This window comes from Lampetra fluviatilis, chromosome 1, assembly GCF_964198595.1.
Source record: "Lampetra fluviatilis chromosome 1, kcLamFluv1.1, whole genome shotgun sequence".
In the NCBI taxonomy this organism is placed as follows: domain Eukaryota; kingdom Metazoa; phylum Chordata; class Hyperoartia; order Petromyzontiformes; family Petromyzontidae; genus Lampetra; species Lampetra fluviatilis.
The window spans coordinates 10,402,041-10,414,614 of NC_136275.1; the positions used below are offsets into that span (position 1 = coordinate 10,402,041).

Sequence of the window (12,574 nt, forward strand, 5' to 3'; positions counted from 1 at the left end):
GGGGGGGGGTGACGCCAGCAGGCACACTGCGTGACGCTTCCGCATGCGGGTGACATCACAGATGTGACGTAACCGCTCACTTGCCGTGCAAATTATATGCATTATTGCATCCCCCCCCCCCAAAATACAAAAGTCTATTTTTATACTTTGTGCATTGTGTACAGCCTGGAAGCTACCCACATGCCAAATTTCAAGTTTGTTACATGTCGGGGAGTATGCTAAACATTTCGAAACGACACACATTCACAAATTTCCATTTTATATATAGATGTACAAATATGAACACATTTTTCAAGCAGTGAGAACATTTCTGACAATCCCAGCTCTCTGCATTACTGTTTGTTCACTTATGTTTAGTGTTACCGAAAAGAGATAACTCCTTTCAAAGAGAAACACAAGCTCCTGTATTCCAGTACAAGCTTATAAATGCATGAAACATGATGCAAAGCATCAATGCTTTTAAGTTGTCCCTTTTGAAATGCACACAACACCTAAAACTGATTGTAAAAGTCGTCTTTCATGACATCTAGTTTTGCCTTGGAATTCTTTGATTTTTATTCATCCGAGAGCTCAATAAAAATCTAAAATGGAACTTCTTCCTCCGTAAAGATGGGAGGAAAAATGCCTCTATTTGTTGCAACTATGTGAGCCTCAGCGGGGTGTTAAATTCAACAATTGACTGCGGGCTTTTGTCCCTACATGGGAACTGAGGGTAGTGCTGAACAAATGGATCAGTTCACATTATGCGTGGTTTCTGTAGTGTGCGTTGGTTCCCACGTGCTGAGTGTGATGCTCACAGCTCCGCCAACGACAGTCTCTTAAAAGCCGTCCTGAAATCATATTCAATTTAGTCATCCTAATTCCCAGCATTAAGTCGTGACAAAAAGTATCGTGTTTTTTTTTTCAAACGACATCATTGCAGTAATGTGTTCATTTTAACGGCTCGCAAGAAAAGAATGACAAAATAATTATTGTGCATCATGCTCTGCCTGGTTATGAATGTGCTTGGCTGGAGGTGTTGGATTTTTTTCAACAATTATCTGGGCAACATTAGACGTTTTTGGGTTTAGATCGCGTTATTTATAAATGTGTCGTAACCCTCCACCACCCGACACGGCCAATCAGTAAAAAAGTGTCACGTTGACAAAAGACAAATAGTTCACTGCTTTAGCCCACCGGTGTGTTGAAGCGTGAAACCACAACATTGTAAAAAGCGTGAAACCACAACACTGTAAATGTTGTGGTTTCACGCTTCAACACACCGGTGGGCTAAAGCAGTGAACTATTTGTCTTTTGTCAACGTGACTCTTTTTTACTGATTGGCCGTGTCGGGTGGTGGAGGGTTACGACACATTTATAAATAACGCGATCTAAACCCAAAAACGTTGATTATGAATAATATTGGTCGCGAAAGCCTACGTGTTAAACATTAGACGAACAGCAAAAAAGGTTTAAATTTAAAAAATAAACACCATCCAGCATTGCATGCCACATAATTGTGCGATAGGGAGGCGTAACATTTGATGACTCACTTAGGACGAACATAGTCGCAGCTGTTTTAACTTTCAATGTATCTCAAACAGTTGGCAACAATATTGAGGTTGTCGCTTGTCAGGTACAAAAAAATAAACTCGGTGTGATTCAACTGTGTTTCAATGAAAAATAGCGTTCAACTAAATAAGATCCAACGTTCGTTGTAGGTACCAAAAGCAGAGGCAATAAACCAATATAGTGGATTGCATCACGACGTATTTTTCACTCGCATATTTTCGAATTGAAATTTTAATATGCATTTGAAAATATGCATGACAAAAAAGTGTATTTTCAAAAAAATTGATAGCGTGAATAATATGCATGTAAACTGATCGGAAATTGATGACAAAGTGAATTGTGAACATTCAATGCATATGAAAGCTCTGTAGGTGAGGCCTTCTGATTGCCCAGGATCACTGGCAGTGACATGTGCCTGCATCGCACACGTCATGGGCACGTAAGACATGCATCAGCGGCCCAGCATTCTTGTGCGACACAAGCCAAATGGGTGGAAAAGTCACATTGTTTGTAATGCTGCTTTGTAACAATTCAGGTTATACTGGGGATGGCTTGTATTTACTGCAGTCAGTATACCCTGTGTTATTAAATGAGAGTGTCAGGTACTGATGGCTGCTGTTGCTTGAAGACGAAAGAAGTACGTCTTCATTGTCTCAAACAAAATCCAATGCACCAACACGTGACCATTGTGTTACTGCTTCAAGGAATGCATATGAGCATTTTCAAGTGACCGTTGTGCACCTATATACACAGAGGAAAAACTATTATTACATGTTTACATAATTATATAGATGTTGGCCTTCAGTTAACAAGACAATCTTCATCAAGATTTGGCATTTCACTTGAAAAAAAGTTTTCAATCAAAAAATCTGCATAAATCTATATCCCTTGTTCGTGCCTTTTAAGCATTTAAAACTAACCTTTATTCATCTCAGATGTGTTCCTCAAGTTCCAACAGTTCTTTGAATACAGATTGTTAAGGCATCAAGGTGAGGAACTTGCTTTCCTCGGCCAACGTGGACAGCATGGAGCTCATGTCCCCGATGGCCATGTTGGACATCCCTGAGGTGACTGTTGGGAGCGGTGGGGCCACCCCGGGGAGTCCAATGAGGCCCATGCCAGTGGAGACCGTGCCCACCCGCCCTGGAGGGAGAGTGACAGAGTCGCGTGGGGTTGTGAGGCGTGACGATGCCTGGGAGAGATTGTGGAGGAGACTGGGACTCAGTGGGCCCGACACTAGGCTGAAGTGGTCACCATCATCCAAGATCATGGCCTCAAAGTCTATTTGAGAGGGCAGCGAGGCCTCCAAGCTCAACATGTCCATGGATGTGCTGCTCGTCACCTGATCAGCCCCTGGTGACAGCATTTTCTCTGTGGGCTTCTGTAGGCTATCCCTTTCTGTCACGTGAGGCTGCTGCTGCTGTGGCTGCTGATGATGATGGTGTTGGTGAGGGTTACAGCTCATCGACTGGCGATGGAAGTTGCCACCTCCCTCGACATTGTTATGCTCGCTGAAATTTGCCATTCCGCAATCGTACATTTGAATCTGCCCAGTATAGTGTGTTGCTGATCCACGGGTGAGCATCACGTTGGATTGTCCAGTTGCCTGCGTCCTCATTGCCCTGCTGGAATTGGAACCAATTGCACTGACAGGTTGTACACAGCTTCCCGAGTGCGCCAACTGTTGAAGGTTTCCATTTGATGAGAAGGGGTTCTGTCCTCCACCTGATTTTGCATAAGCAGGAGGGCGAGGGCGCATCGTGCCCTGCGGGAGTTGGGCAGAGCTGTAGTTCTGCTGACCTAGGCCCAGTGCTGGATTCTGCGACTGAGATGGGAAAGCTGCACAGCCTGGGCTCACGCCTGTGTGGGCTGGAGAGCCGTAGCCCGAGTGGCCTCCCGCACCCATCGTCCCAACTTGCTGTGCACTGCCTCGGTTCATCATCATCGTGGCTGGATTCTGATCGCCGCAGAGGCTACCTAGTCCCTGCTGGGGCACTATGTACCGTTGCTGGGACTGGGAAAAGTTCTGGCTGGTCATTCCTTTGGCTGGGGTTGCAGACACCACCTGTGCACAGGCATGCAGGCCATTCCTAATCTGTGGATGTTGCATGCAGCTGGCCTGATGGCCGGGGCTTGCTTGCGTGTTGCCACATGCGTGGGGCCGCTGGACGGAGCCTGGGCTCACCACCAGACCACTTTGACACACGTGCTGTGATTGCGCCTGCGCCGGGCTTGCCTGTGCCGGGCCTGCCTGCATTACGTAGCCCTGACTTGCACTGGCCTGCAGGCGACTGGGTCGTGAGGAATTAAACTGATTTTGCTGGTGCTGGGTGCTTCCGTTCGTCAGATTCTGTTGATAGTGGTTCTGCTGAGGACCCACAGGAGCCTGGTATTGGCTGTAAACTTCGTTCTGTCGCATTAACCCAAGGTTGGGATTTGTAATTGTTCTGCGGTGGGGCACAGCAGGGTTGGCACCAGGGCTGTTGTCCATGCTGCCTGAACTGACCTCATTCCACTGGATGGGCAAATTATTTTTGTTCGAATCCGATGGCATGATATGATTGGGGCTATGATACTGCGCCTGATTGGCAGGGCTCAGTTGGCAAGAATTCATTGCTTGGTGCGACTGAGAGAACCCATTATCCGTGACCATCGCTTGCTGATGGCTGGTCGATGCATTGAGGGTATTGTGATTGGCTTGACTGTACATGTTCATGGCGCCCTGGTAGCCGTGCTGCGGATCCCCGTACCCAATGCCTCCATCCACGGTGCCCGGGCCACCCGTCAGGCCGTTCTCCTCAGCCACAATGTACTGCATCAGATCGTCCGGAAGAACCATGTCTTCTTCTGGGATGTGGCCCTCTCCCTCCATCGCCATGGCCTCCATAATGACGTTTTCGCTGATGCTGGGTGGTCGTGGCGAGTACATGCTCCGCTGCAGGCTCCCGTCAGAGCGCGTGTAGCCGCTGGCCCTGAGCCCACCACGTCGGCGGTCCGACAGTGGCAGGTGCGGCAGTATGTTCAAGCTGTTGTATCTCTGATACTGGTGGTGCTGATGCTGCTGCTGCTGCAGGTACTGGTGCTGATATTGCTGCTCCTGAAGGCGACTCTGATACTGATGAGTGGTATTTAGTGGTTGCCCAAGCCTCTGCGGCAGCTGACTGTGGAACAGGCCTGGATGGTTGACGTTATCACCGGGTTTGCGTACAGGGTCACTCGCTCTTCTCGTTCCGATGCCCGGGATCTCGTGTGGCAGCGGAGTGCGGCTCGTGCCGTAGCCACACACCCCTCCATCACTGCACCGCCGCTGCTGTTGCTGCCCAGAGAAGTGCTGTCCCGAGTGTGATGCGGCGCTTGACTCCCGCATGTCGCCATCGCCGTCCAACATCAGGGCCAAGCGGCTCCTCAGCCCCATTCTTTCCATGTGCAGAAGCGGCGTTGGGGGCGGCCCCCCTGTGGCAACTGCATACTTGGCCTTCAGACGATACTGCTGCAGAGGTGTGAGACCTGGCAGGCCTGGCAGGCCTGGCAGGTGCCCTGCACCGCCGCCACCACCACCGCCGCCGCCCTGGCTGGTCTGGCTGGAGCGGCGTGAAGCGTCAGTGGAGATCGGGTCATAGGAATCGGCCGTGCTGAGATGGCGGCGGTATCCATTTAGGTGGCAGGGTGACACACCAGATGAGCGCCGGCTGCTCAGGTAGGCCGAGCTCAGGTCACTGGTAGCGCTATCCCGACGCTCGTTGAGGCGGTTCAGTGACATCAGGTCACTGGGGTAAAGCTCAGGCCCGCGGGGGTTCACTGGGATTATGGTTGGGCAGCCATTGACGTTTTGGTGACCTGTGTGTTGTGAGATTCAACAAAAAAAGCAAAAATTACAATTGCGTAAAAAATACAAGTACGAACTGAAAACGAGTAAAAACACGTGATCCATTTTTGTTTACGTTCTGAATTCATGAAATGCTTCATTTTGTTGACATCGTAAAAAAGGAAATATGTAAAGAAACAACATATTCAATTGGTTTACATGACAAAATCTGCAATAAATCAATTAGTTCTTAAACTGACAACTGCTTTTCTATGCATTCAAAACTATTCAGGAGTCTCCTCGGGCCACCCAGAAAGGCCTTCATGAGTGTCCCGAGGATGTTACCATTGATGGGAGGCAGCTTGACAGTCCCGGGTCCCCCTCGCGTGCCCCCTCTGGTCTCTGCAGCCCACGAGTCGGCGGCGATGACGCCGCGCAGCCGCTCCTGCTTCATGTGCTCGAGGCGGTGGGCGGTGGAGGAAGCGGCCGACGAGCGTCGAGCGTGCAGCCCCACGCCGGGCCCATCCTCCCCAGGCTCCTCGCCACCGCCCTCCACCTCGCAGAGGCCGGTGCCCTCGCCCAGCTCTGCCTCCTCCCCCTCCGCCACTACCGCCGTCGCCGTCGCCTCTTGGGTGCTGAATGGGGAGAGCTCGCTGCTGCATGACGACTGGCTCCCTGGCGACATCTGCGAGAGATTTCAGTGGGGTCACTCGCATGAAGCAGCCGCCCTGCTTTTATTTTGTGACGATATGGCGTGCGAAACTGAATAGGTTTTTCGCAATTGCGGGGTACAGCTCTTGGATGTGTTTTTTGGTTGTTACCGTGCTTTGGTCAGCACGATGTCCAACTTCCCTGAAGAAGCTTCCAGCACGTTGAGTGAGACATCATTACAACATAATACGATAGAATCCGAGAACACATCAGAGAGCTACACAGCAGATGTAAATTCATTCGCTATTTTTTCTCTGCTGCAGGAGAGGACACAGGATGATTGTCATTTGGGGTGTTTTAAACTCCTTTCATGAATACAGGATATATCTTTACTTGAAAATAACTGTGGCCTCGGCACATAAGGTGCTGTTTAACAAATGATTATTATGATATAATAATGGTAATAACCATATTTCCACATTCATTATGCCATAAAAAATGTCTACAATGTCTGTGTTGTTATATTCGAACATGTTGTTTGAAGTATTCATCTGCATGTGATCATTGTGTGGTCACAGAGCTGCTGGCACGTGACACTATCTTTAATACATCATGGGACATTCATAAAGTTAACATTTCACTGCTGTCTGTAGGGGTCAAGTGATCTGGCAGCTAGAAGGGTGACTCGGGGTACAGACAACAGAAACAGAGAAAAAGGAACGGAGGCGTTACCCAGCCTGCAGGCCGAGGCCCGGCCTCAGAGCTCCCACGGCACGAGCGGGTGGGCACACAGCTCTCCCGGGAGAGCCCAGAACCCACTCCCAAAACGACGCTTCCACGCAGCGGAGGTTATTGAGAGGAGAGAGTCGCATGGACCGCAAGGTGCACAGGAGAGTTAGTACACATCCATCAGCAGCACGTTAGTGACAATTGCTCAGAAGCCGAGCTCTGGGAATGGCAAGAGCACACAAAAAAAATGATGTCCAGTATGCAGACAGCTCTAAATGATGAAGTCACACGGGGAATGATTACATTGAAGAGCAGAAAAGGTGAAATATGGCCACACCGCATGCAGAAAACACAATCTCCATGCACAGTTATCATGCCACACCTACATATTTGTTGCTAGCTGCCAAGTAACGCACATTGACTCGAGTGAGTCCAAAACTCTGAAGGCTCTCTCACCACCGATTTCTCTGATTTGACGGATTTTATCTCCACGTCATTGCCGTTTCCCCTTCTGTCGGAGTGCGTGGAGCCGGGGCTACCCAGGCCCATCTTGCCCCCCCCACCAGGCATGCCCCCCACACCCCCACTGCCCGGCTGGTCCCTGGCCCCCCCGCCTGACGGCCCGCGGGGGTTGGGGGTATCTCCGCCACGCTGCTTCTTGGTGACGTGCGCTTCGGGCCCGTGCACCGTCTTGACGTGCTTGCGCAGGGAGCTGGGATCCGTATAACGCTTGGTGCAGCTGGGAATCTTGCACACGTACGGTTTCTGAGTTGGTGGCGAAGGACAAGACACAAGGACACATTTTGAAGTCACTCAGTGATGCTTTGCGTACATACGTTGGCAAATAAAGTTTTATAAACTGTGAGAGGTCGATATGACAATTGCAATTACGAGAGATGGGATTTGAAAAAGGTACAGTAGTTGACAAATGAATGTTACATATAGTATAATGTTGCTATAATCTGAGTATATTCCCATGTAAAACGATATATATTTTAAAACACATCGTCATTTATAATCTTGGTTCTTTCAGTAAAGTAAAAATTTACATCCTCATTTCTTAAAGTTTTTAAAATATATTTTCCTTCTTTGCACATATTTTTTGTTTGTAAGAGATATTGTCTCAGTGGGCTCTTGTGTGGTAAAATAAAAGTTGTTTATATTTGAAAAAGAGGAAAGAGACAACATGGGAATAGCAGCTGAGAACAACTTTCTTTGCATGAAAGTCAATCCTCAGCTCTCCCTGGCCCCTGTTGCCCACCGTACATCTGCACTCTGACTCTCTAGGCCAAGCTACACACACTGGGCCAAATGCAGCAGTGTGCGCACCAACACACTAGCCTCCAGCAATCACCTTGGCTCAGGACTTGCCTCACTCAAATGTGGTGCAGACAGCGTAAGCAGTCCCATTCTCTTTGGCATACTTTCAAAGAAGCCAAACATCAGTAGGTGGATGTGGCACATTCTGAATTTAAAAAGCCTCAAGCCAAGTTTTCATCCCATTCCTTTGAGACGAGATGGTAGCAGATGGGACCACTCCTCGAGGCCAGGCGTGGGTAAGGAAACTTTTTCTTGTAAATTGTACAAGTATTTAAAAATTATAATCATTAATGTAATCAAGCATGAATATAAATATTATCTCCTTCAAAGTTTATGAGCAAATATCACAGGCTGCACAATGTATCACCGTGACAGTAAAATAGGAACCATCATAGTCAATGCCAGACAGCACAAGCACTGGCGATGACTGCGCAAAGCATGCCATACAGTAAGAGCTTCTCTATGATTAAAATCTTGATATACATTCCATACTTGACGTCTTTTTCGTAACTGTGCATGTTGTAAAGTCCATAAAAGGCTTTTACTGTATCCACGATGAATTGATAACACTCCCAAGAAGAATCGGAACTTTATCAGAGATTTGAATGGGAGCACGGAAATTGTTCACGATGCACAAGCGATGCTGCACACTGTCCCATTATTTGCCTTATATTGAATAGTAGTGTACGAGGCTCCGTTATCTCATACACATCAGGTCCAGCAAAAACAAAAACTGAGTCTGGTACAAAACTATTTACCAGGCCCTATCTCCATGGCTGCTTCTGGTTCCTAGAGCAGCTACCTCAGCACGCCCAGCAATAGCAAACACCATGCCCTACAGGACCTAGTTGATTGGAATTTTTAAACAATACAACCATAAAAATTAAATCCATATATTCAAGAGATGGCTCCATCCACGAGGGACTTACGTCCATACGTGACGTTACTGAAACGACATTCTGTGCACCCTCTAGGGGGCGTTTGGGGGCGTGCATCGAGGGATGGCACTCACCTCGTTGGAGTGCGTGCGGTTCTGGTGCTTGGCACGGTCGGACGCGTTGGAGAATGCCTTGTTACAGCCCTCGTGCTCGCACACGTACGGCTTCTCGCCCGTGTGTGAGCGCAGGTGCGTCTTGAGGTTCTCCAGGCGAGAATAGGCTTTGGCGCAGCCCTCAAACTGTGCACGATATTCATGAATGCATTGATTCACAAACGCTGCTTTATGGGACATTAATACATAACTGAGGTGTGAGACAAGCCTCACCCATGAAACATTACAAGTAACAGCGGTTGTCGCCAGCGAAGCGAAGTGGACTTTCCACCACTGGCTCAGGACCAGTAATGGGAATGAGCGACCATTTATTTTTGTACGTTTTAGATTTTTTTTTTTTTAGACCAAATATACACAACATACAAATCTTGCAAACGAACTGCAACACCAGTTTACATCTACGTGCATTCTTTTTACGTATAAATTATGTGTCAGAAAAAAAGAAAAAAAAATTAACCGTCATAGAAATATGCATTGTCCTGTGTCAAAATATAAGAAATCAGGGATCAGTTCAACGCACAAAAAATAAAACGTATTTGTTACTCATATCCGTAAAACACAACAAAACCGTTAGTAATTCACCTTGATCAATTCGAGGAAATATTAAATAAACACCAGTGAGCCTAAACATGGCCTCATTAACCCTGCTGGCACACGAGCCTGCTTGAGGTGGGGACGCCGCCATATAGTGCCGTCATTGTCTCATCGAGGGATATTAATTATGATGGCCTTCAGCCCATGGCCACTTTCATAATCGAGGCCAGACAGTTACAGAGCACAACCAGTGATTGTTTCCCGGCCCTGATGAACCGAATCGGCACAGGTCTCCGACCCACTGCGGCACATTAGGTGCTCGCCGCCCTGCTGAGGCTTCCCAGCGCCACGCGTGGCAGTGCTGCACGCCGTGTAAAGTTGTTGATGGTGAAGTGAACGGTGCGAGATCTGAGGGTATGGGCGCAGAAGGAAGGTTTGCCACCTTTGACAGTCAAAAAACCAGGACATATCTTGGGAAGGACATCTCACAATACTAAAAAATACGTGCAAATTGCTTGTCTTAGGTGGTGCGTTGTTACGCGACATAAAATAATCATGACTTTGAATGTCCCTGGGAAGAATGAGATATTTTCCCAGGATGGCTCCCTCAAAAAGAGTGACAATCCTGAGAAAACTGGAGCAGGGGGGGCAACCCTAGCAGAGGGGCCGCCCGGGTGAGGCTACGCCCGCTGCGAGCGAACGTACCGTGCACTTGTGGGGCTTCTCTCCGGTGTGGCGCCGCATGTGCACCACCAGCATGTACTGCGCTTTGAAGGGCTTCTTCTCCCGGCTGCAGTCACGCCAGCGGCACACAAACTCCTTGCGCTCCCCGTGGATGTGCTCGTTATTGATGTGCTGCAGGCAGAGCAGAGCAGGTCGCAGGTCAGAGACGGGCAAAGAACAAAGGTACACAATGTGAAGAATAAGAAGAGCATAAAAAATTTAATTCTGGTATGAACAGAACACTTCCCGCCAATGTTTGTGGCAAACAGCGTTACTTTTTCAAAGCTATCATCAGTCATGATATCTTCACTGCTGGATGGAGGCCTTCCCAAGTCATTTCCATCACTCACGGTCTCGTGACACAAGAATCCATCAAGTTCGTGAACATAAGCTGCTTTTTATCACTCCATCTCCACGGTGGCCATCCTTTCAGTTGCATTTACCACTTTTGCCTGCCACTCCATAATTTAAAATATTACGGTTTTTGTGCTTTGGTATGTGAGAACTTGGATATCGTCATACATTTGCACGGAGTTAAATGACCTTTTCAGTCAACACTTTCGAAAATTCTGGAAAATCATTTTCAGATGCGATATAATTCTTCACAGATGTATTCACAAAACAACTTTCTCATTACAATTATTTTACCTGTCACGCCACAGTGGAGTATGTGCTACGGGATGGGTTTCTGCTGGGTGAATTCCGTATTTTCGATAGGAGTTTAAATTATACATTTGCAATGAGCCGGCATTATGAGACCAAAACTGCACAAATACCCCAAGGTGCTACATCCAGGACTCACATTGCAATACCCACGCAACTCTCCACTCAGTTAATTATAGAGTTATAATATCTGATTGTTAATATTTTTTGTTACCGCTGTCCATTTATTCAACACAAAAATTGTACCCAGGCATCCAGGTACACAATTACATTTTTACGTAAACTTTTACACAAATTTGAACACCAAGATAAACAGTGTTTTCAATTGCCATAAGTCTGCAGATACTGAAAATGTGCCAAAAATAACTCCTAAAATATATTTAAATATTTTATTATGACATGTATTGTACAGTTCATTCCTGGAAATGCCTCCTCTGTGGCAGGCGCATATGTCACCTTCAAATAATGATGTACGAGAAATGAGAACTGTTAAAAATTAATGTGGCTTTGTGCAAAGGTAGCCAATTGCATACATGATTCCTCAGGGATCTCGCAGTGATTTGTTATTTTAACTTTGCTCCTGAGAAAATCGCTGCATATCTTTACAATAATGTATGTACGAGTGGACAAGCAATTTAGCGCCATCCATCAGCATCCGTATCATATAACTACACATTTGTTCAAGTAAATATCATTCTAATAAACATTTTTCTCCAGTACAGTGCTGAAAGGTTGATTCGTCTTAACGTCAATCTGCAATCACCACCTGAACTTTTTGCCCAATTGAGATCATTGTTTATTAAAGACAGCACGCCAATTAATTATACGGAACCCAAAGTAAAGACATCTCCCGCCTGCTGAGCCTACACGCCATCGCATCATCGCATGCTGGCGCTTTGCGGGGTCGATGTGCCGCTGGTAATTACACCTGGATTAATGGGGTCCCAGCATCCATTTCCTCAACCCCGCACTACAGGCCTAGTCACGCACTCCTGAGCCACGACCCAAAATAAATCAACGCTGGGACCATTCCTCACGGAAATGACACCCGTGTCAAGGTCCTTCTTGGCAGCATCGCCCCCCCTCCCGCGGGCCAGCCAAACGCAACGCCGCTAATTCTGACGCACGACCGCCGGTGGGGGTTAATACACTGCCCCACGAGTTAACAGAGTCGTGGTGGCATTTGTCAAAAAAAGAGAGGACCTGGACAGGGGTTGGCCACCCGCCACCGCTCATTTTCCCTGCGTTATTTATCTGGGAAAAAATTGGGGAGGGGGGGGTGGGGGGGGCAGCTGCGTGAATAACGCCTGTCGCCGAGACGGATTGCCGATGCGCTGGCACAACGTTTGTTGAACACGGAGGCGCGGGATCAGACCCCGCAATGCGCCCAGAGGCGAGGCCCCACGACGCGAGGCGTCCACTCACACATCCGAAACGAGCCGACGAGCAGCGCGCGACAAAACACGGAGCTGAGTGAGACTCTCGCGGTGACCACTAGATGGTGATATGCAACGTGAGACTACACGAACGTTGCTGAGTTTGAAGAA

At 47.8% G+C, this 12,574-nt stretch overlaps 1 protein-coding gene across 3 annotated transcripts in view; it reads right to left on the reverse strand.

Moving 5' to 3' along the window:
- Nucleotides 1–1,328: 1,328 nt before the first annotated feature.
- Nucleotides 1,329–12,574, reverse strand: part of LOC144931745 (zinc finger protein GLI4-like) — a 76,510-nt gene continuing 65,264 nt past the window's right edge. For all 3 annotated transcript variants that reach the window (XM_078855987.1, XM_078855997.1, XM_078856005.1), the window contains 5 exons: nt 10,347–10,496; nt 9,069–9,233; nt 7,193–7,501; nt 5,702–6,041; nt 1,329–5,388 (listed from right to left, as the gene is read on the reverse strand). In XM_078855987.1, the coding sequence (XP_078712113.1) occupies nt 2,528–5,388; nt 5,702–6,041; nt 7,193–7,501; nt 9,069–9,233; nt 10,347–10,496 (3,825 nt within the window). In that variant the 3' untranslated portion in view covers nt 1,329–2,527. The remainder of the gene's footprint in view (nt 5,389–5,701; nt 6,042–7,192; nt 7,502–9,068; nt 9,234–10,346; nt 10,497–12,574) is intronic.